General features: G+C 33.7%; 3 protein-coding genes across 5 annotated transcripts; all 3 read right to left on the bottom strand.

Moving 5' to 3' along the window:
• Positions 1-4,108: 4,108 nt before the first annotated feature.
• LOC106398829 (UDP-glycosyltransferase 86A1-like) lies at positions 4,109-5,895 on the bottom strand. The gene is made up of 2 exons (XM_013839334.3): positions 5,255-5,895; positions 4,109-5,035 (listed from the first exon to the last, which is right to left on the bottom strand). Exons 1-2 carry the CDS (start codon positions 5,781-5,783, stop codon positions 4,110-4,112), a joined length of 1,455 nt encoding a protein of 484 aa, XP_013694788.2. The 5' UTR covers positions 5,784-5,895; the 3' UTR covers position 4,109.
• Positions 5,896-10,812: 4,917 nt separating this feature from the next.
• Positions 10,813-12,764, bottom strand: LOC106451080 (UDP-glycosyltransferase 86A1-like). Its single transcript, XM_013892936.3, has 2 exons — positions 12,172-12,764; positions 10,813-11,914 (listed from the first exon to the last, which is right to left on the bottom strand). The coding sequence occupies exons 1-2, from the start codon at positions 12,698-12,700 to the stop codon at positions 11,004-11,006; spliced, it is 1,440 nt and encodes a 479-aa protein (XP_013748390.2). The 5' UTR covers positions 12,701-12,764; the 3' UTR covers positions 10,813-11,003.
• Positions 12,765-14,203: 1,439 nt separating this feature from the next.
• LOC106451081 (TSL-kinase interacting protein 1) lies at positions 14,204-18,435 on the bottom strand. Of its 3 annotated transcripts, none has more exons than XM_013892937.3 (13): positions 18,241-18,435; positions 17,734-17,925; positions 17,568-17,650; positions 17,429-17,476; positions 17,229-17,338; positions 16,861-16,945; positions 16,500-16,770; positions 16,206-16,331; positions 15,951-16,105; positions 15,641-15,879; positions 14,962-15,568; positions 14,751-14,882; positions 14,204-14,652 (listed from the first exon to the last, which is right to left on the bottom strand). In XM_013892937.3, exons 2-13 carry the CDS (start codon positions 17,876-17,878, stop codon positions 14,530-14,532), a joined length of 2,124 nt encoding a protein of 707 aa, XP_013748391.2. In that variant the 5' UTR covers positions 17,879-17,925; positions 18,241-18,435; the 3' UTR covers positions 14,204-14,529. The 3 variants fall into 3 exon arrangements, with proteins under 3 accessions (XP_013748391.2, XP_013748393.2, XP_013748394.2); XM_013892939.3 differs by having other exon boundaries at positions 16,206-16,316; positions 18,241-18,418; XM_013892940.3 differs by having other exon boundaries at positions 16,206-16,313; positions 18,241-18,417.
• Between the last annotated feature and the right edge of the window lie 4,905 nt (positions 18,436-23,340).

A 23,340-nucleotide genomic window follows, 5' to 3' on the forward strand; every position in this document is an offset into this window, starting at 1 on the left:
TAACGGTTTATAGATTGGATAAACCGATAAATGAGAAACCTAGAATTTATATAGTTTACAGAGAGATAGTGTATTCAACTAGTTTCAGATGATTTCTATTAAAATGATAAATCCACTACTATTCAAATGAGGATTTTAAAAACCACTTTAAAATTTAGTATTATTGAACTTGTTATTTTGTAAAAACATTCTGAAATCCATTTTTATTGAACAAAATTTAAGTTTGAGATTTTAGAATGTTTTAGATGTTTTAAGGATGTTTGAGAGGAATTTCTTAGTTATAAAAATTAAATCCAAAACATATGATTTTAGATGAAATTCTAGACTTGTTTAACAAAAATCACACTAAATTATAATAGGGGAATTGGGGCATATAGCCACGAAAAAAACGTTAATTAGAGGACTAGCACTTTACCCTAACGGATCGATATACGCCGTGATATATACATAATATTACTGTAAGACCCTCTTTAATTTACCGGCTCACCTGCTATGAAAAAAAATGAAAAATCATTTTCTTTTAACCTCTAAGTAAACCGTGTCTCTTCCCTTTCCACACAACCTCCATTCCCACTTTCTTCATCTACGGTTCTTCCCCCTCCATACGCTTCTCTCGCAAATCTCCTCCACCCGCTCGCCTCCGTCTCCGTCGTTCTCGCTTCAGATCGTCTCCGTCTTTTATTTTGCTTCTCGGTTCTCTCCATCTTCGCTAACGCGTTACGGTGACGGCAGAGCCAAGTAAAACTGCCGGTGTCTTTAACTTCATATCGCCGCGGGGTTCTCAATTCTCTGCCACGACCGTAAGTTCTTGCCTCCTTATGCTTCTTCTCTGTTTCTCTGTTTTGATTATTCTATCTCGTCAAAATAGGGTTTTTACTAGTTCTCTGTATCATCGTGAAGGAACCAATAACAGATCGTATGAAGCTGTTTATACTACTATTTCTTGGAATTATCCATTTCAAATGACATAGTATTCGGGAATCACTCAACCATTTTTTGTAGTATACTATATCCTGTCATATCATGGTATGTATTGTCATTTTAGGTTTCCACTTCGAATGACATAGTAATCAGGAATCACTCACCCAGGATATTTAGTAAACTATAAGTTTGCAATTGCTTGATTTGCTACCGGTGATTCTGTGTTGTTTGAGTAGTATGCGCATGTTCAAAAGAACTGGCCTCAACCATTATGTGTAGTTTTGGTGTGGTTTGATTAGTAAGTTCGTCATGTCCGTTTTGTTGTTCATTTAATTAACAAGTGGAATAGAATTCAGCTACACTAACAAGACAAATAATATACATGTCAAACTATTCCATTTCATCTCTAATAGTAAAGCCCCTAATACTATTTTCCATTCTTCTATCGGTTCACCATCCTCCTAGTCTTTCATATGTACTTGTTTTCATTAATTTTTGTTAAGTATTTAACGTCATGTGTAGGTTTACCACTCTCCCATTAGATTTGTATCCAAGTGACGTATATAGTATATGGAATGGAAAATGTCCACCAGAATATACATGTCACTACAAGCTTTGTATATAAGTTTACCATAGATTTCGCTTCCCTGTGCTGGATTGGAGTTTATATTTTTCTATCTTGGGTTTAGTATTTGATGTCAAGTGTTCTATTATCATACCCCCTATCTTTCTATTTGATTTTGCTCATGAAGCGTCTACATACATATGTCCCCTATTATGTCAGGTGAGTTTTATTCAAAAAGGTTTGGGTTCCATTAACTAGGTTTTGGGGTTTACATTCCCCTAACTTGGCTTTAGTGTTTACTCTCAAGTATAGTTTTAACACTCCCTCGTAATGAAGCATCTAAATACATATGTTCCCTATTATGCCATGTGGGTTTAATTACAAAAAGGTTTTGGTTCCGTTTACTATGTCTTGGGGTTTATATTCCCACAACTTGGGTTTAGTGATTACTCTCAACCGTAGTTTTAACAGGCCCTCATTAAATTTGTTTCCACCTAACTTAGTATACTGTAAATGGAATGGAATGAATATAAAACTATATAACTATCAGAATAGGATTTGGGGTTTATATTTCCCCTAACTTGGGTTTAGTGATTACTTTGTCCCCTATTATGCCATGTGGGTTTAATTAGAAAAATGTTTGGGTTCCGTTTACTATGTCTTGGGGTTTATATTCCACTAACTTGGGTTTAGTGATTACTCTCAAGCCTAGTTTTAACAAGCTTTCATTAAACTTGTTTCCACCTCACATAGTATACTGTATGTGGAATGTAATGAATATAAAACTATATAACTATTTTGGATGGCAGAAGAAAGCTTTGATTGAAGCTAGAAACGAAATTTGGGAGAAAAACAAAATTATTGCACAATTGAAGAAGACAATTGCTGAGCTTAGTAGTGATTTGGTCAAGAAAGCAGAGATAGAAGAAGACATAATTAACCGCTTTCTTAAGATATAATGATCTTATTGTAATGTTTAAGCGATATTATTGTAGTGCTTACGACATGTCTTGGTCGGAACTTCTTTGTAGTTCCTATAATATCGACTAGTTTTTAATTGAAGACATCATGTTTCCTTTGTCGTAGGGTGAAGGTGAATGCAAATCTCCTTTACCTTTGTATATAATCTAGCTCATTAGGAATGTAAATACAAGTCTCCCATCTCCATTATATTATTTAGATATATGTATATATGATATACTATACAGTTACTATATGATTAACATGGCTTATATAAGGTTGAATTGTAGTTCAGATCGAATATAAATGATTAAGTGATAGAAATGTACATAACATACACTATACTATATGGAATATAACTACCTTCAATTACAAATTTATTGCACTAACGATATCATCACAGACGAACTGTAACCCACAATTGAAAATTTATTGCACTAACGACATCACCACCTTTCCCCAACCGCACACTTCACCGTCTTCGGTTTTGATTATTTTAGTAAATATAAACTGATCTATATCCAATAGAATGGAAAATATTCTCATATGACATGGCGGTGACAAACTTTAAACTGTTGTTATACTATGTGTATTCTATTTGAAGTGGAACTATTTCTATATTTTGGTATCAGCATTACGATCTATGCATTCTCCGTTTATAACGTTCTTTCTTTTACACTTCTGTTTTTTTATATTTTCATCTCTCTAGAATGTTTTCCTTCCTTTCATTTTTATTTCAGGCGTTGCCAAAATACTCTCATTGTTACTATGGTCAGTAAATCACCACGTCGTTTACTTTAGTTAAAGGAACTGGAAACCTGTTCTCTACAAGGGTATAACCGGCTAGTAAGATGGTAAAAAGACAGTGAGTACATTATGTCAACATCGTAGCTACTCTCTTAATTTCCATCTCAAATATGGCTATTGCTGCAATAAGCCCATTATAATATTCACCTAAAATTATGTAAAGCTCACTAAAATCAGATCACTTTAAATTTTTGATTCAATACACCTTCCTTAGGTCTGGACACTCTACTCATTTGATTTAAGTTTGGATCGATTCTTTTGAAGCTTAGTTACAATTATTTTTCGGATTATAACCGGTTTAATTTAACCCTAATTTGAATTGGTTGAGACCATAATTCATATGAGCATTCATCAAATATAATTTACATCAATTATTTTATTCGAAAATAACTATATATAGTTTAACTTTATATATTTATATTTAAACTATCTAACTGTATTAAAAATTTAAAACCCATATCAAAATAATTAATATATTTAAATTAATAATTGTAATTTTTATATTTAAAATATTACACGTATTAATATAACTAATGTATTTTGGATATATATATATATATATATATATATATATATTTATATGTTTTTAATATATTTTTGGTATTCATTTTCAATTTGGTTTGAATTAGGTTTTAGTTCTTCAAGTATAGGAATTTAGTTCGTGTATTGGTGCTTTCTAATCGAGTTGGCTTTGGTTTGATTCTTGGGTCCAACTATTTTTCACATGCCTAAGATAAACTATCATTCATGTTTAAGGTAGTTTTTTCATAAAGATCCTTAATTTGATTAATAGGGTTTGTATGCAAAATACATAAATGACCATATCATTACATAAGCTTCAGCCAATCGACTTATTCTAACCCATTATATGACAAAGTTTAGTTTCTATCTTATCTCGGACCTCACCAACGAATGAGTTAAAATTTGTGTCTGAAGATCCAACGCTAGTAACCGCATCTTTAATATGACATTTAACCTTCTCAACGTTGCTTCTCAGCTCACTCGAAGTTTCTTGGTTCATCAACCGTTTAATATTCACTGAGACTTCATCCCTTGTGACCATCTTCTTATCACAAAGGTTAATTCCAATTTGCCAATCATCAACCACAAGTTTTCGGTTCGTGAACTGATCGGTTAAAAGCGGATAACACAACAATGGTAAACCGCACCAAACGCTTTCTAGAATCGAATTCCATCCACAATGTGTCAAAAATCCTCCAATAACCGGGTTTGAGATTACTGCCTTCTGACAGCACCATTGGACCACAATGCCTCGACCTTCGGCCTGGTCCATAAACCCGGTTGGAAGAAAATCCGGCACGTCAGAGCTGACTATATCTGGTCGTAAAACCCAAATAAAACTAAGCCCGCTAAGAAGAAGCCCATGGGCTATCTCCACGATCTCCTTCTTACCAACATGTGCATAGCTACCAAACGAAACATAGAGAACTGATCCGGTGGGGCGGCCTTTGAGCCACTCGGTACAATCTGACTCGGTCCACAGGCTTGTGGGGACAACCGATTCGCTTGAGATAACCGGGCCGATGGCGTAAACCGGTTGGTTGGCTTGTAGAGCCGAGAGAGAGTCTGGTTCGAGTTCTTGTACGGTGTTGCATAAAACGAAATCTGCTTTCTTGACGTCTGTGAAGGCCTTGAATATTATTCTATAGACCACAGTGGTTGTGTCAACGTCTTTATCGCTCACTTGAAGATATGACATCAAGTCCTTTGGTTCTATTGCATTAACTCCTGGTATGTAATCGATCACGTCTTCACGGTTATCTAGCATATAGTTAAAAAAATGTTCAATAAATGATGTAACAAAAAACATTTAATATATAAGAAAATTTCATTGAAATTCGCTTCCACAAAATATTCAAATCATGAAAAGTCATACACCAATTTTTTGTGAATTTTTATGGATTTCATTTCATATACAGCTACGTAAATATAATATGTAACAAAATATCAGTGGCATGATTAATTAATTAAGAGGGTTACCAAGAGACTTGAAATGACCGTTGGATATGAGGAGATGCATGTGATAATAGAGATTAAGGACCAAGGCAGGTTCGGTCCAAAACGAGACATTAACAAGGTTGTGTTTCTCGCAAATCATAGATGACCAAACGTAAAACGTGTCGTTGATCAAGCAAGTCACCGGAGGATCATCACCCTGGCGGGAGATTTTGGTGATGAGATCGTCAACGTGGGCAGGGAAGACGTGGATAATGCCTTCGAAGAATTGGTCATGGTTAAGCGACCGGTCAAACTCCAAAGGGAAGCCGTCGCTCACCGTGGTGTAACGTATGTCAAGGTTCCCGGAATTGCGAGCTTCGGAGAAGATATCTCCGGCGTCACCTTGGCGAGCGGTGGAGATGTGGTGGTGGATGGAGTCAGTGTTGACGAAAGTGATGGTGAAGCCGTGAGAAGCGAGTTTGATGGCTAGGTGGACAAAAGGGATGACATGGCCTTGAAGTGGGTATGGTATCATCATGGCATGAGGCTTTCTCGACTTTGTTCTCCCCATTGATCTTCGATATTTGGAACGATTTTATTCTCTTGGTATATTTTGAGTGGTATAGATGTGCAGCTGGATATTTATACATGGTTTAGTACTTTTCTAATGGATCTTTTTATTATTATTTTTCCACACCATTCGTAGTAAACTTGAGAGAATATTCTTTTGAAGAAAAGTAAACAGTTTACCAATTAAACAATTTCTTTCAAGCTTAACATATCTCCTTTCAAGTTATATACTCTGGGCTGCTCTGGATCGACAACAAACAATATATTAACCACACGACTAATACTATATCATGCTAAGCTATATAAGTTTCCAACTTGAAACCAATTAACAATGAACGAATGAACGGACTGATTTGTGTATCATTTATTCTAGGTCTTAATTATCTCAATTCCAACATAGAATCCCTAACACTTACTCACTAATCATACATGCTCTATTGTGAATATATTAGAACTCGAATATGCATGTACATAAACATATAATGAATGATATTATATCTTTTTAGAGAAATATCTTAGATAGCCTTTAAAAAATTTGTCACCAATATAATCCCAAATAGTGCCTCCAAATGTTAGAAACCATAAAGGTTTCTAATATATATATAGTATTATAATTATTTATTTATGTTTTACTTTCTTTAAATTAGTTAATCATCTATTCGAATGACATCTGTTATTTTAGTATCCTATAGTTTTTTAAAAAACTCATAATTAAGAATTTTTGCTTCATCTCTCTCTTAATTTTATTTCTTTTTCTTTTTCTTTAAATGCTAAGAACTCTTCGTAAAACTACTACCGAAAGTGCTTTAAGAATCAAAATGATCAAATCTTTCATTAAAAAGGTAAATAAACACTTATACTCCTAGGATTAACTAATCTAGACCTTAGGTTTAGAGTAAATGGATGGAGTTTTGGGGGTGGATTTTAAAATTAAAAATACATATATATATTAAAAGGTTAAAAATAAAAATTTAAAAAATAGTGTCAAAAAGCATATTTTGAATTTCAAAAAGAAAAAGAAAAAAAATTTGAAAAAAATTTCAAAAAAATATGAAAAAGTTTGAATTTGAAAACATATAATTTGAATTTATAAAAGAAATTTATATTTATATCTAAGATATAAAAGTTGTTTGCCTCTTTACTAAAGGTTATTTTAGTCATTGAAGAATGTTTTTTTTGTGATAAAAACTTAAAATGTCTACCTTAGAGAATTGCTCTTGTTTTTATCTCGGAGAGTATATTGGGACAACATAAGCCGTCAAATTTGGTTTTGGGAAAAGATGAGGACGAAGAATTTTCAAAGGGCACGTAGATACAGTCTTTTCGTGTACGAGGACGACATGATAAGAACGAGTGGACCAGTGTATTTTCAAAGAGCACGTAGAGACAGTCTGTTCGTGTACGAGGACGACATGATAAGAACGAGTGGACCAGTGTAACTAAAGCAGATTTGTCATCTTATTGACAAGTTGGCTTGTAAGTTTTGTAATTATAACTTTAGATGTTTACTTATGGCAACAAGCACTTCAATAAGTTGTTATAAGCGCGACTAACCATTTAGTACAAACCCTCATATCTAATACATATAATATTAGTTCAGAAAACTGGTGCTTTGGATGATATTCACTCACAACACTATAAAAAGAGTGGATGTTTTCTTTCTAATGAGGAAACCAATATGGTTTGGTTTAATGAATCAAACTTAGCTACTAAAAGACTTAGGATGACGAGTCTAGCTAGTGATGATATTCAGCTTTGACTTGGACTAATTGCTGAATACGAGAAATTGAATGTTGGTTAGTGTTTGTCATGTGTAGATAAAATTGAAGGAGATAAATCTAGACATGTTTTATCTCGACAACATCGAAGACTCGTAGACTTTTATTTACAGTGGAGAAGATAGTCTTCTATCAACCAGTTATGAGAACAACTTTTTTTGTGAGGTCATATGTTTTGGAGATTAATTTTGTTAACCGTAATCACTTGATGTACTTGGTGGAGATAATGGGATAATTGTTGAACTTTTTTCTTATAACGAGGTAACCGATGTGGTTTAGTTCAAAACAAACTTAGTAACTATAGATCGACTTTGATTTTCAAGAGTGGAAATGGTTTAATATTTTGATTGGTTTGAAAGAGACGTTGAACGCTAAAATAACGGTAAAAATTTTTGACGAGAAAGTTACTCTGTTCTTTTACTCAAAACGCTTTAAAGAATTTCCTATATATTAATTTTGGAGCATTACAACATCACGATGATGATTCTTAGAATTTTTATAAAAATAAGTTGGTCCATAAAAATTTATACTATGTTTTTATTAAACTAACTATCAAATTAATATTAGTGTACCAAAGAATATTTTTTCTTTCCTTAAATAAAAGCTACGGAATTACCTAATATGGTTAACATATATATGACAATTAATGTTTATTAATAATACATATTTGATAACAATTTTTGTATTCTCTCTCTTTTTTTTGTTTAATTTTATATTATTAAAATAAATTAAACAATACATTAAAGATATAATAAAAAAATTTAGATTTTTTCTTATATGTTATATTTTTAATTTTTAAAAATGAATTTAAATTACTAAAAATGATAAAAGTTTCACATTGAAAATTTTGTGATCAATGGTTTAACTTATTTTTTTGTTCAAGCAAGATACAAATGATCATATATCGTAGGACTGAGCGTTCAGATACACGTTCGGGTTCGTATCGGATATTTAGGATTTTTGGATATTTCAGTATAAATGTATAGAACATGTTCGAGTATTTTTACACTTCTGGTCCGATTCGGGTATTTATGTTTGGGTTCGGATATTTTGGCTCGGGTTTGGATATCTAAATTTTGAAGAAAAAAATAAATAAATTATTCATTTTTTAATTTTTTTGAATTTAAAATACACTTTTAACTTAATTGGTTTACTAGTTTTCAAAAGATTAATCTTTTAATAGTTTTGGAGATAAAAAATTAAAAATAGAAAACCACTAATTTAGTTGTTGTTTTGTAATTTTAGATGAAACTTTTGTTAATACAAGAAACAAGAGATTGATTTGTATTCTAAGTGAGTAGCAAATGATTTCGTACATAATTATATGTATATTATCTAATTTTGAGCAATGTGCATCATTAATATAAATATTTTGAATAAAATGAGAGGAGTAAACTAGAAATATAGGGTTACATATACTTATGTATGGTTATCTTCGGATATTATTTGGGTTTCGATATTTTCCATTTGGGTTTGGATATCCAATCTCTATGAATTCAATAACCGCTCGGTATTTTGCTACTTCGGACCAGATTCAGATATCGGTTTGGGTATCGGATAAAATGTCCAACCCTAATAAATCGTATGAATATGAAGTTTCAATAATAGATATTTATATTATATATATATATATATATATATATATATCATTTGAAATAAATTACGTACTATATACAAATATATAAATATGTTAATTTTAAAATTTCCAGTGAAAAATTATTGAGATCATAATACTTAAATTTTGAAATTTGTATTGAAAAATCTCACACTAAAAAATTTGTGATTAATAGTTTAAATTTTTGTTACAATAAATATACAAATGTTAGAAAATAATATGAGTAGGAAGTGTCAATAATAAATATTTATATTAAAATATACTATATATCTATGTCAATATCAATAAATTTTAATTTATATCATATAGAGTAAATAAAGTAATTGTTTTGATTTATTTACCAAAAACGTGATTGTAAATTAACAAAGGGTATTGGTTTTAATTTATGTGATTACTCTATTGTATATACTTTTATATATACAATTTTTTTTTAAATAGGTGGTTTCTGATATCTTATTTCATCCTGAGAATCCGAGAAACACACTTCTTCAAATCGAAGTGATTTTTAATATTGGAAGCACTATATATATTATTTCATTCAGATTAAATAATTTAGTCTTGATTTTTATTCCTAAAAAGTTTTTAATGAAATATCATCATGAAAAGATTCCAATCACCTCCTTTTGAGTTTGTTCGAAGAATGAGAGATTTGATCATTCGTCTAATATTGTTTCTTCATAATTTTCTATCTAACTATTATAATTGTAAGAATAAGAGATTTGAACTATTTATTATAATTTTTCTGGTTTATCATTTAATAAATCAAACAGTTCTTAGTTTATACGTAATTTACATATACGAGAATGGTAAAGTATTATATATATTCTATCTATATACTATTAAGTAACTAAACCTCAAAAACCTAGGCTAATAAAATAAGTAATTTGTTTTGTTGTTCTAGAATTAAATGATTTTTAGACAAAACTGGTGAATATATACTAGACAGACATTTATATATCGCGTTTTGCACTTATATGATATATTAGATATGAACACTAACCTGTTAATATAGTTTGCCGGTGATTTTCTTCAAAATTTTGATTATTAGATATGTATCTGGAGTAGAACTAATTTTTACAGATGTCAATCTTTTTAAATTGACACTTATGTAATTCACCGAATTCATAGAAGAAGTTAAAAAAAGAAACTAAACTCATATCAACGCAACGAAAGCACAATATTGTAGAGTTAGAAAATGAAATCACTTATGGAAAGCTAATAGTAAACAAATCGAGAGCTGAAAACCCAATCTCTTTTCGTCATTATTCAATCGATGTTGTCTATTTGGTTTTGGTGATTTGTATCACCCATAATAATTAATTTTTGTTTGTGCATATGAAGTCTTAAAAATAATTAAAATAATATGTAATACGTTAACTCTTTAAAAACGATGATACAATTAAGAGATCAACATTTGTATTCGTCATTTTATAGTCGATAAAGATGGTAGTGTTGCAAAATATTAAAATCATTTAATAAACAAACATTATTATAAAACCTCACGCCGTGCATACACGCAGATTATCATCTAGTTAAAAATATTATTCGGCATGCTTATTTTCTATGAACCCACGAAACTTCTATGAACAAAAGAAGAAATGAAAAGGGAACCATAGTGTTCCAAAAAAAAAAAAAAAAAAAGGGAACCATAGCAAACTAAGCATATAAAAAACAGAAGTGTAAACATAGAAACATGTATCAACACAGAAGAAAGTGTGAAAGAGTTAAAATTTACATCAGGTTTTTGTACAGTGAAGTTATCAGTTAGTCTACACCATTACATACATTAGTCTAATCGACTTAATGTAACCCATTTATACGACACACTTCAGTTTCTAATTTCTATTCTATCTTGTACATCGCCAACGAATGAGTTAAAATTAACCTCTGAAGATCCAACGGTTGTAATCGCATCTTTGATATGGCGATTAACCTTCTCAACATTGCTTCTCAGCTCACTTAAAGTTTCTTCGTTCATCAACCGCTTAATATTCACCGAGACTTCATCCCTTGTGACCATCTTGTTCTCACAAAGGTTAATTCCAGTGCGCCAATCATCCACCACAAGCTTCCGGTTCGTGAACTGATCGTTTAAAAGCGGATAACACAACAATGGTAAACCACACCAAACGCTTTCTAGAACCGAATTCCACCCGCATTGTGTCAAAAACCCTCCAATGGCCGGGTTTGAGATTACTGCCATTTGACAACACCACTGGACCACGATGCCTCGACTTTGGGCTCGGTCCATAAACCCAGTTGGAAGAAAATCCTGCACGTCAGAGCTAACTATATCTGGACGTAAAACCCAAATGAAACTAACTCCACTTAGCAAAAGCCCATGTGCTATCTCCACAATCTCCTTCTTACCAACATGGGCATAGCTACCAAACGAGACGTAGAGGACTGATCCGGTGGGCCGGCCTTTGAGCCACTCGGTACAATCTGACTCGGCCCACAGGCTTGTTGGGACGACCAATTCGGTTGAGAAAACCGGACCGATGGCATAAACCGGTTGGTTGGCTTGTAGAGCAGAGAGAGAGTCTGGTTCTAGCTCTTGTACGGTGTTGCATAAAACGAAATCTGCTTTCTTGACGTCTGTGAAGGCCTCGAATATTATTCTATAGACAACTCTGTTTGTGTCGACGTCTTTGTCGCTCACTTGAAGATATGACATCAAGTCCTTTGGATCTATTGCCTTAACTCCTGGTATGTAATCGATCACGTCTTCACGGTTATCTAGCATATAGTTACAAATGTTCAATAAATGATGCAACTAATACCATTTAATTAAAAGTTCAGTAAAAAAAAACTAATACCATTTAATATATAAGAAAAATTCTACGTAAATTCCCTTCTACAAAATAATCAAATCATGAAGTCATATACCTAATTTTGGTGCCTTTGTATGGACTTAATTTTAGATACAGCTAAGTGAAAATAATATGTAATAAACACATCACTGGCAGGATTAGTTAAGTACTTAAGTGTGTTACCAAGAGAATTGAAATGGCCGTTGGATATGAGGAGATGCAAGTGATAATAGATATTAAGGGCCAAGGCAGGTTGGGTCCAAAACGAGACATTAACGAGGTTGTGCTTGTTACAAATCATAGATGACCAAACGTAAAACGTGTCGGCGATAAAGCAAGTCACCGGAGGATCATCGCCCCGGCGGGAGATTTTGGTGATGAGATCATCAACGTGGGCAGGAAAGACGTGGAAAAGGCCTTCGAAGAATTGGTCATGGTTAAGCGACCGGTCAAACTCCAAAGGGAAGCCGTCGCTCACCGTGGTGTAACGTATGTCAAGGTTTCCGGAGGTTCGAGCGGCGGAGAAGATATCTCCGGCGTCACCTTGGCGAGCGGTGGAGATGTGGTGGTGGATGGAATCGGTGTTGACGAAAGTAATGGTGAAGCCATGTGAAGCTAGTTTGATGGCTAAGTGGACAAAAGGGATGACATGGCCTTGAAGTGGGAATGGTATCATCATGGCATGAGGCTTTCTCGACTTTGCTCTCTCCATTGATCTTCTATATTTGGAAGAGTTTTATTCTCTTGGTATTTTGAGTGGTATAGATGCATATACGGACTTCATATTTATATATGGTATAAATGAGTTTTTTTAAGTTGATTTATTACGATATTCTAATTATTAGAAAGATTACATAGAAGATTCGACAACCGATAATATTAATCTTTATAAGAATCTACGCCTAACTGCACCATCCTGAGCCTTCCTATAAAGATCTACGCCTGTCCGATTTTACTTTCACTATGTTGAAGATCATTTGTAAGTTTTTTTTATCCGTAGTCTCCATAATTGTTTAATAAATCGATTTTTCCGGAATTGAAATATGGACATGCCGGTGTATAAATATTAATGAATTCTCGGTCTAACCACTGGATTAAGGGGTTTCCGAGTTTTTAATGGGTTTTGTTTTGGTTAGATGTTTTTTATTTAATGGATCTTCTTTTCTTTTTCTTTTGTCGATAGAAAACTTGTAAGGATGTTCTTTTGAAGAAAACTAAAACAAATTGCCAATTAAACCAATTCTTTTTTAGCTTAACATGATAATCTCCCTTCAAAGTTTCAACTATTGGCTACTTGATGAACAACATATAATGAGCATAACGTCGTATTGTTCCGGTGGAGAAAATAAACTATGCTTAGCGATCACACAACTTCTGGCAATAGTTTGAACTATATTATCGTTTATTCTATATCTTATGTCAATTCCAACTTAGAATTTCCAACCCAAAATATATTGGGACAACAGAAGCCGTCAAATTTGGTTTTGGGGAAAAGATGAGGATGATGAATTTTCAAAGGACATGTAGAGACAGTCTGTTCGTGTACGAGGACGACATGATAAGAACGAGTGACCAGTGTAACTTAAGCAGCTTTGTCATCTTATGACAAGTTGGCTTACATCAGTTTTGTAAGGGAGTTACATCATTTTTGTATCGTTGGCTTACATCAATTTTGTTTTGTAACTATAGTTTTTTTTTGTAATTATAACTTTAGATGTTTACTCATGGAAACATGGCACTTCAAGAAATCTTCTATTAACCAATTATGAGAACTCTTTTTTGTTGAGGTATTTGGTGGAAATAATGGGATAATTGTTGTTTTTCTTATAATGAGGTAACCGATGTAGTTTAGTTCAAACCAAACTTAGAGCATCTCTAATTTATATCTCTATATTTTTCTGTAAAACAAAAATTTCTATTATAAAGATGAAATTATTCTCATGTATGCATATATAAAAGAGTTTTTTCTGTTTTAGAAAAAAATATAGAGGATTTTTTGTATATTTTAGAAGAAAATATAGAGATGAAAATTTAGATGGCTCTGAGATGTTTAATGGTTTAATACTGTTTGGTTTAATTTTCAAGAGTGGAAATGATTTAGTGGTTTAATACTCTGTTTGGTTTGAAAGAGACGTTGAACGCTAAAATGGAGTTTTACGGTAGAAAATTTTGATGAGAAAGTTAAACTGTTCTTTTACTAGAACAGTTTACAGAGTTAAAATTAAAAAAAAATTATATTATTCGACATGCTTATTTGCTATGAAGCCACGGAACTTCTATAAACAAAAGAAGAAACCAAAAGGGAAACTAAGCATGTAAACAACAGTAAGTGTAAACATAGAAACATATGTATCAACACAGAAGAAAGTGTGAAAGAGTTAAAAACTTACATCAGATTTTTGTACAGTGACGCTATTAGTTATGATAAAGATTCTTCTATTCTTTTTCAACTATCAACACTCAGACCACATGCTTTGGTTCCATATTTCAGACCATGTTAGACTTATCCTTCTTGCTGTCGAACCCAAAAAGCGAACAATTTTAAAACGCATCAAGGCTGGTCGCTATGAGACGGCTCAAACCCCCGAGGCTGTCACTGAGGTTCAAATCTTCTGCATACTTTGAAGATCTAATGTCTAGATCAAGTGGTCCTAATGAGTCCGGCTGCAAACAGGAACGAAACAAGTGTTTTTTTTTTTTTAATATGTGCGCAGATGGTTCATTTGGAGGAAAAGAATATGAGATTTCGAGACTTCACTTACCCAATATACATCCGCAAGCCCATAAATGGTCTTCCCTGGAGAATCCATCGTAGGAGGATCTGCTGGACCCTCTTCCATTGGATCTCCCTGCTGATCAGGAAGGTTACAAGGCCCCTCATCACCAGATGTAGCCTAAGAAAAAGTTTTATCAAATCAGATGGCGTAGTTATGTAAACCATTGTGATAGTACATTGTGATTGATGTAGTTTACCTCCACTAGTTGAGAAGGCTCTCCATTAGAAGCAACATCAGCGAACTTAGAAAGATTTGCACGACGAGTCTTTTGGAAGGAGAAGGCATCACGTGTATCCTCATCATCCCATAGAGAAGAAGAGCCAGAAGTCACCGGTATTACACCACTTGGCTTGTTCTGGTGTCTCAGTATATGAGCAGCTATTGCAGCATCGAAAGAGTCGGAGGCAAATGAGACATCTCGGAGGAGGCAATGTGAACCCTCAGCGGCGGGTGGATCCACACAATCAGGCGCTTCAGAGAGTAGATCACCTATACTTATGTTGGTAAGACTATCAGCCCATGCTCCAGCTGATAGTGTGTTAACGCTGCTCAGATGGTCAAATGGAGTAATAGTCGCTGAAGCAGGTTCATAATTATCTCTAGCTTCTGCAGCAGCACATACTACAGATGTTTCTGGTTCAGAAGTTGGATGCTTATTAGATAAGGGTCCTGATTCAGTAAGGAGCATGTTGTCCTCATTCGCCGCATCCACATTCATGTTATCCTCGAGTGAAGGATAAGAAGCTGAAGTTGGAACCTGAGAAATAAAAGAACCTGATGCATCCTGGACAAACCAACCATACCTGCAAATAATTTTTTTTTTTAAATTAGTATATATAGTTTGGTAATTTACCGAGGAGATTATGAGAACAAACCTTAAGCGGAAAAGCGAGGGACTTCCAACCATTGAATACACTTCTACTGCGCTTAGAAAAGAGTCATTGGTCCACCTCTGATGCAAAGCTACAGTTTCTTTCCTTGCATTGTAAGGGAACAGCATTAGCTCTCCACATGCACAGCTTGAACTTCCCCATTTGCGGTTGAGATGTTCCAGTACCGAAGATATCTTCTTGCGATTACTTAGAGTAAGTTCCAGATGGGGATTGTGCTTGTCCTGTTAATAGAGTTTCATCATGTCTCATAATAATATTGCTCCAATCAGTATAATTCCAGTTCGAAGCTTACCGCTTCCAAGGATCTTCGTGTAGATTCATCAATTGGGAACAACTGAAGTTTCAGCTTGGCAGAAAACTGCATATTGGCATCACTGAGAGGAGCCTCACCAGAGGAGGGTAGAGAAAGTGGAGACTTTCTTGTTAAGTATCTTGTGGGACCTAAGTCTGAGATAAGAAGATAATCCCATTTAGAATTCGCACTTGTAAGTCCTTTACAAACAAACATCTAAGAAAATGAAATATCATCCAATACTAGCTAGTAAACCTTTTTGACCATTCACATCTTTGTCGATTGAAGTTCGTTCCAAGTGTTCTGCAGCATCAGCAACCAAAGAGACCCCATCTATTGCAGCCTTTTCCCATTTCCTATAACCTGCTGAAGATGGAAGAACTGCTTAGAGTCAAGTAAGACACCGGAACTACATCAAGTATTTCAAAAGCAACTTAAAATATAGTAGATAATGTCCAAAACTGCATGAACACTGAAGAAATACAGAATATGAGGCCAAAGAAAACTGCCTATCTAACGAACATGCATAAGAACTAGTAGAGAAAGTACCTTGTTTTCGTCGTTGTCTTCCAGCTCTCCCTAGGGCTGTATCTTCTTTTTCATCCCCAAGTCTAACACCTAAGCTTTCACCATGTTTGGTAGATGCTCTTCCAGGCCTAACATTTTGGCTGTCGCAAAGAATCAATTTAAATGGACTGTTGTCCAGTCCTCTTTCCCTGCTATGGCTTGAGATGTTTCCAAGGGAGGCGGAAGAGAAACTTTCTCCATGGCAAGCCCGTTTTCTCGAGCTTTTTCTGCGGTCTTTCAGCAGTTGGTGTTCCTTCACGATAAAGGGTTTGTTAGAAAATAGATTGAAAACCAGTTCTTGCCATATCCAAGAATAAAACAAAATTTTCATTTGCAAACTAACCAAGGCCTCTAAGAATAGCTTGAATCTCCGGGGTTTAAGGTGAAGTTTTGAAGCTTTGCAGCTATATTTTTCCAGTAAAGACCACCTGCAAGACACATGAAAAAGCATATCTCCTTTAGACAGAAGAGCCGGATGACAATTAAGATCATGATCCAGGAGAACAAAGAAAAAAATATGATGTTCAAGATCTATAGGTCAGTTGTTACTATCTAATCATGTGTATTAGTGTGAGATTGCTCGCAGTTATTCTCAAGATCTATAACTTGTTATCTAGACAAACCTCACAGAGAGTCATTCGTTTACGATAATAATGTACTTCAACAATCTATAATACCAGCACAAAGCGCATAACATAAAAAGAAATGTACCATCGTAGCATTGCAGCATTCGTATCCTTCGGGTTTTTAGCATCAAGACTCAGTTCCGGACCCAAAAGCTTGTTCATACGCCTGACTAGACGATAATAGTAATGTCTAACCTGAAAAAGCACAGCAAGTTTCCACCAAATCATGAGAAAGCAAAAGCAAACAGCAACAAGGAAACAACACTCAATGGTGTATCAACAAACCTGGTCCTTGTTTTTGCTTTGGACACGAGAAGTAATCTTCGCGAAGTTCTGAAAAATCAACACAAAGAGAACGCCACTCACACATCACCACAAAGAGAAAGAAGAAGGCCAAACCCATTCAAACTTCAAAAGCTAGTACCTTTCCAACTTGACGAAGCGCAGTGAAGAAACTCTCCTCTTCTTGATGCGTCCAAGCAGCCCATTGCCTAGTAGGCTTCTTAGCTGCATACCATAAGTAAATCAAATCAGCTCAACAAACAAACAAACAAACAAACAAAACCTCTGAATGAATTCAAACAACACACCAGGAAACTGAGGAACAGCGATAGAAGCAGAAGAGGCTATATTGGGGTTACTGTTCTGGTTTGGTTCTCGGCCCTCTTCTACAGGACCTTGACTGCTCAACGTTACCTCCTTCTCACCTTGCATTGCACAAGATCTTTCAAGCATTCATATGCTTATGAGATCCTCCTTTCAACAAAACAGAGCTCTGATTCCTAAACAATTAAAAAACATCAGAACGAATGTGAATGCATAATCATGGTGATCATCAACTCAATTTCATGAAAATTCAGCGAAACACACACAAACCCTAATTTCGAAAAGCGACAATGAATTAAAAAAACCCTAAATTTTAATTTTCACCAGATCAAATCGTAAACGCCCAATTCGAAACCCTAATTAGCTCAATCGACTTCTAAACCTCGAAAATTAAGAACTACTCATACAATTCCATAGAGAAAATAAAATCAAAAGAGAAACATGTTTGACCCCAAACAAAAAAATAGAGAAATAATAGAGAAATAATATACCTGAAGAAGATGCAAAGCTTGAGAGGCTGTGATTCGCGAACTGTAGTCGAGGATTAAGGGAAAGATCTAACTAAATTGAAGGCGAAGATATTTTTCCGACGAACATCTACGGTTGAACACGGAGAGCGAGAGAGAGGGGAGAAAAAAAAAAGGAATTTTTATTTTTCTTGTTTTTTACATTCACATAAAATTAAAAGGAAAATAAAATGAGAATGTAATAATTAATTACTTTTCGTAAGATGTGAATACTTTTTTAACCTTGCTTTGTTGTTGTACCATTATTTAATAAACTTTTTTTTTTAACTTTTCGAAGAATCAGTGAATTTTAATTTATTTATTAAGAAATGGAAAAACTCGATATAAAAAAACATTTTAATTGATTTAGTCTTGTTTTTTAATCAAATAAAGTTCACTCGGTTAGTTGCCTTCATTACGCTAAGTATATTTTAAAAATAATAATTTGCGAAAATTAACATCATGGACTCATGGAGGCATCTTTTTCAACAATTTAATGAAAAGAAATAAATGTTCTACTATTTTGCTTCTCTTTTTAAAGAAAATAAATAAATAAATTGGTTGAATCGTAACGCACGTGGCACTGGTTGGCATCTCGCAAGTCGCATGTCCGCAAAATAAATTTACGTGTAATTATTTTTATTTGTTTCTTTGTAATATTCATATTTCGTTTTGTTTATGTCTGAAATCGTCTCGGGCCCTATAAAGGGATTCAAGTTTGATCCAATACATAAATATTTATGGGCTTTTTATTACGCCTGACAGTAGTCCATAAGATCCATCATTTAGTCCGACTTATATTGTTGAAATCTTCCGATGTAACCAGTTTTGCATACGGACAGTCTCTTTAGATAAAGAGCAATAAATGGATTGAATTTTTTTGTTACTTTTTTGTTAAGACTTATTCTTGGGTTCACTCCCTAGGATGAACCCAACCAATAGGATTTCATTATTTCAAATTCGATATTTTTTTAAAAAAGGAAACAAGATATTGTCAAGTTATTTTTTTTTTTTAACGCCTTACTTTTATTAATATCAACTGAAGTTTAACAAAGTATCAGAATCGAAACATACAACAAATACATTTTTAAACTGAACATGATAACAGAAAAGTAATAACACGATGCTTCCTAACTCACTTTGCAGGATAGACTGATTCGCTAACTTTTCTATCGTTGTTCTCGGCCTTATATGATCTTGTGTTCGGCTATCATCCATTGTGATCCAACGCCTTTCATCACTTAATAGATCAGGAGGCACGATCCATCTGTTACATCGTTGCCCATTCCATATACTCCCGCTGCAGGAGATAACATGCTTTGTTGTATTCCATATCCATACCATACATAATTCCTCAAATTGACATTGATAATAATCAAACACCATCGTCTTCCATTCCATGCCTTCACATAAACGATCCATTTCTCTTCTTATTGTCAAATAATGCTGAATCTTATCGCTCCGAAGTAGTGGAGCCACAATCATCCAAGATAGATTGTCTAAAGCACACGAAGTACGTAATCTATTCCATGTCCATGGCGGTTTGAGATTCCTTCTATTCCATGTCCATGGCGGTTTGAGATTCCTTTTTTTGTTACATGGGGCTCTCAATTCTTTCAAAGAATTTTCTGGAGAGAATAAACCGCCATGACTTACCAGCCATGGGAACACACCGACAAAACAGAACCTCCAAATTTTGTTTGCCAGAAGATCACACTCAACAATTAAGGAGATAAAAAACTCACCAATTAGGGAGAAGATGGATTTGTCACAAATCTGACCCAAACGCCGTGACTGCCCAATGAGCCAATTGATAAACAGAAACTTGTATGCCCACTGCGAAACCATCACGCGACGTTGGCCGGAATAGAGGAGACAGTGTGACAATGATTTCAACGAAATCATACTTTATTGACACACTAAAACACAAACTAGAAAACAGTAAGAAAAACAAGAGTACGTACCGACGCCGGAGCCGGCGCCGGCCGGAGGTTATAGTGAAGAAGGTGTTGACTTTTATTTATCGCTTCAGAAGTCGCACGGTTTGAGAGAGAAAAAACGGTTTGTGATAAATTTTGGAACCTTTTTATTGTCAAGTTATATTATATTTTTAAAATAAAAAGATAAAAAATAAAAATAGTAGTAATTACAAAAAAATACTTTTAACGTCGTCAGGAAAAAACTAAACCCTAAATCCTAATCCCTAAACCCTAAATCTGAAATCCTAAACTCTTAGGTAAACCTTAAACCCTTGGATAAATCATAAACTCTAAATCAAAAACACTAAACACTAAAACACTCAAAGATTTAGGATTTTAATGTTTAGTATTTTTGATTTAGAATTTATGATTTATCCAAAGGTTTAGGGTTTACCTAAGAGTTTAGGGTTTATCCAAGGGTTTAGGATTTACCCAAGGGTTTAGGGTTTCAGATTTAGAGTTTAGGGATTAGGATTTAGGGTTTAGTGTTTTGCTGGCGACGCTAACAATATTTTTTTTTTAAATTCTTTTTTTTGTAAATACTATTTGTTTTACATTTTTATTTTAAAAACATAATATAACTTGACAATATTTTGTTTCCTTTTTTAAAAGATATCGAATTTGAAATAATGAAATCCTATTGGTTGGTGAACCTAGAGGTTCACCCTAGGGAATGAACCCAAGAATAAGAACAAAACTTAGGTTCACCCCCTAGGGTGAACCTTTAAATTCACCTCACCTCTAAGAACCAATCATAATGCCACATCGATTAATGGATAAAAACAATTAAATAATTTTTTAAAAAATCAAAATAGTTAAAAATAATAATAATAACGCTAATTTTAACGACGTTAAAAACGCCAACTAAACCCTAAATCCAAACCGTAACCTTAAACCCGAAACTCTAAACACTAAACCTGAACTCTATACCCTAAAACCCAAACTTAAACCCAAACCCTATACCCTAAATCCAAACCGTAACCTTAAACCCTAAACCCTAAACTCTAAACCCAAACTCTATACCCTTAAACCCAAACCTAAACCCTGAACCCAAATCCTATACCCTAAATATAAACCCTGTACGTTAAAACCTAAACCCTAAACCCAAATACTATACCCTAAAATCCGAACCTAAATCCAAACCATATACTCTAAATCCAAACCCTATACCTTAAAACCTAAACCCTAAACCCTAAACCCAAACTATATACCCTAAATTCAAACTCTAGATCCTAAATTCTAAACCCTAAACCCTAGACCTTAAATCCTAAACCCAAACCTTAAATCTTAAATTTAAACCATAAACCATAAATCCAAACCCTATATCCTAAACTCAAATCCTAGACCCTAAATCTAAATTGTAAATCCTATACCCAAATCCAAAACTAAAATATTTAGATTAATGTTGATATTGTTCTTTTAGAATTTAAGGTTTGGATTTAGAATCTACAATTTAAGTTCATGATTTAGGGTATAGAATTGGGTTTAGGGTTTAAGGTTGAATTTAGGGTCTAATGTTTGGGTTTAGGATTTAAGATCTAGGGTTTATAGTTTAGGGTTTAGAGTTTGGGTTTAGGGTATAGAGTTTGGATCTAGGGTTTAGGTTTTAAGGTATAGGGTTTGGATTTAGAGTATAGGGTTCGGGTTTAGGGTATAGAATTTGGGTTTTGGGTTTTGGGTTTTGGGTTTAGGGTTTAGGTTTTAGGGTATATGGTTTGGATTTAGGGTATAGGTTTGGGTTTAGGGTTTAGGTTTGGGTTTTAGGGTATAGAGTTCGGGTTTAGATTTAGGATTTAGGGTTTAGGTTTGGATTTAGGGTTTAGTTAAGGTTTTTAATATCGTAAAGTTGACGTTATTATTATTATTTTTTAATTATTTTAGTTTTTAAAAAATTATTTAATTGTTTTTATCCATTAATCTATGTGACATTATGATTGGTTCTTAGAGGTGAGGTGAATTTAAAGGTTCACCCTAGGGGGTGAAACTAAGTTTTGTTCCAAGAATAACTCTTTCGTTAAAGTTTGACTTATCCTTTTGTTAAAAACTAAGTTCAACGAATGGAGAAAGTCAATATGCGATGAATCCACGTGACTTTGGGTTGTTCATGCTCAAAATGTTTGACAAGTTCGATTTGTTACGCCAAAGCGTAGAGATTTGACCCGAAAAGTATTGCATGATATATTATAATATATACATGTAGAGATATAGTTTTCTTACTAGTTTTGTATAGTGGTTTACTGACGGCTTTCGTTCTGCTGTTATATAGAACCATAGTGAGAGTTAATTGGCCACAAGGCCATGATGATCATAAAAGTTAACCGTAACTCTAATTTTTACTATTGTTTAGATTTTCAAAACGTCAGGATCTGAGTCATCTGACATGTCCCCTACGATGATGATTGATGAAGATGCATCATCTCTCGGATCATATAAGTCAAACCAAGAGATTCCAAACCCAAACCCTTTTCAGATTGTGGACATAAACCTAACTTTGGCGTGGACACCATTTTATTTATCCCGTATTAACATATCATACGTGTTAACGTACGTACATAATGTCGAGTACTATAATTGTTGTTTTTTTGTAAAACCATGAATAATTGTATAACAAAAGATATAACTTGACGTCTCACTCGTTTTGATCTCTTTACTTGTTGTTCTATTGTGTCTCTCCCTGGTAATTTCAGTCGACGTAATCGAAGAATCAGTTCCAAAAAAAAACAAAAGATATAACTTATATTTGTATAACTGACAACCATTATTCATCTTTTACCTTTTGTCAGCAACCATTTTTTGTCAAAGTATTTTTTTTTCTTACATATTAACGTATTCAATCATTACTTAACCATTGTAGTAATTTGACATCATACAGATTAAGAGTAATTATATCTTTTAATTACTATTTGATTATAGTTATGTTATGTTTGCTATAATTCTTATATACTAATGAGTAATGACACTTATTCCAAATTTTATTCCTGAATGGTTCATTTCATACGTACTTGTTTTCCATTCTTTTACTGGTAAAAATGTTATAGACTCGTGGTGAGTATCTACATGGCAATATAGTAATGCAATCACAGTAAAATAGAAAGATATATATATA

This window comes from Brassica napus, chromosome A5 (genome assembly GCF_020379485.1).
Source record: "Brassica napus cultivar Da-Ae chromosome A5, Da-Ae, whole genome shotgun sequence".
In the NCBI taxonomy this organism is placed as follows: Eukaryota; Viridiplantae; Streptophyta; class Magnoliopsida; order Brassicales; family Brassicaceae; genus Brassica; species Brassica napus.

Bases quoted from the DNA above. Each gene is read 5' to 3' on its own strand.
- LOC106398829 (XM_013839334.3), bottom strand. From the start codon at position 5,783: ATGGGGAGAACAAAGTCGAGAAAGCCTCATGCCATGATGATACCATAC. The intron at 5,036-5,254 runs GTAACCCTCTTA...ACTATATGCTAG, and splicing joins CGGTCATTTCAAGTCTCTTG to ATAACCGTGAAGACGTGATC.
- LOC106451080 (XM_013892936.3), bottom strand. From the start codon at position 12,700: ATGGAGAGAGCAAAGTCGAGAAAGCCTCATGCCATGATGATACCATTC. The intron at 11,915-12,171 runs GTAACACACTTA...ACTATATGCTAG, and splicing joins CGGCCATTTCAATTCTCTTG to ATAACCGTGAAGACGTGATC.
- LOC106451081 (XM_013892937.3), bottom strand. From the start codon at position 17,878: ATGCTTGAAAGATCTTGTGCAATGCAAGGTGAGAAGGAGGTAACGTTG. The intron at 16,106-16,205 runs GTTTACTAGCTA...TTCTTATCTCAG, and splicing joins AGATGTGAATGGTCAAAAAG to ACTTAGGTCCCACAAGATAC. The intron at 14,653-14,750 runs GTAAGTGAAGTC...TCCTGTTTGCAG, and splicing joins GGCTTGCGGATGTATATTGG to CCGGACTCATTAGGACCACT.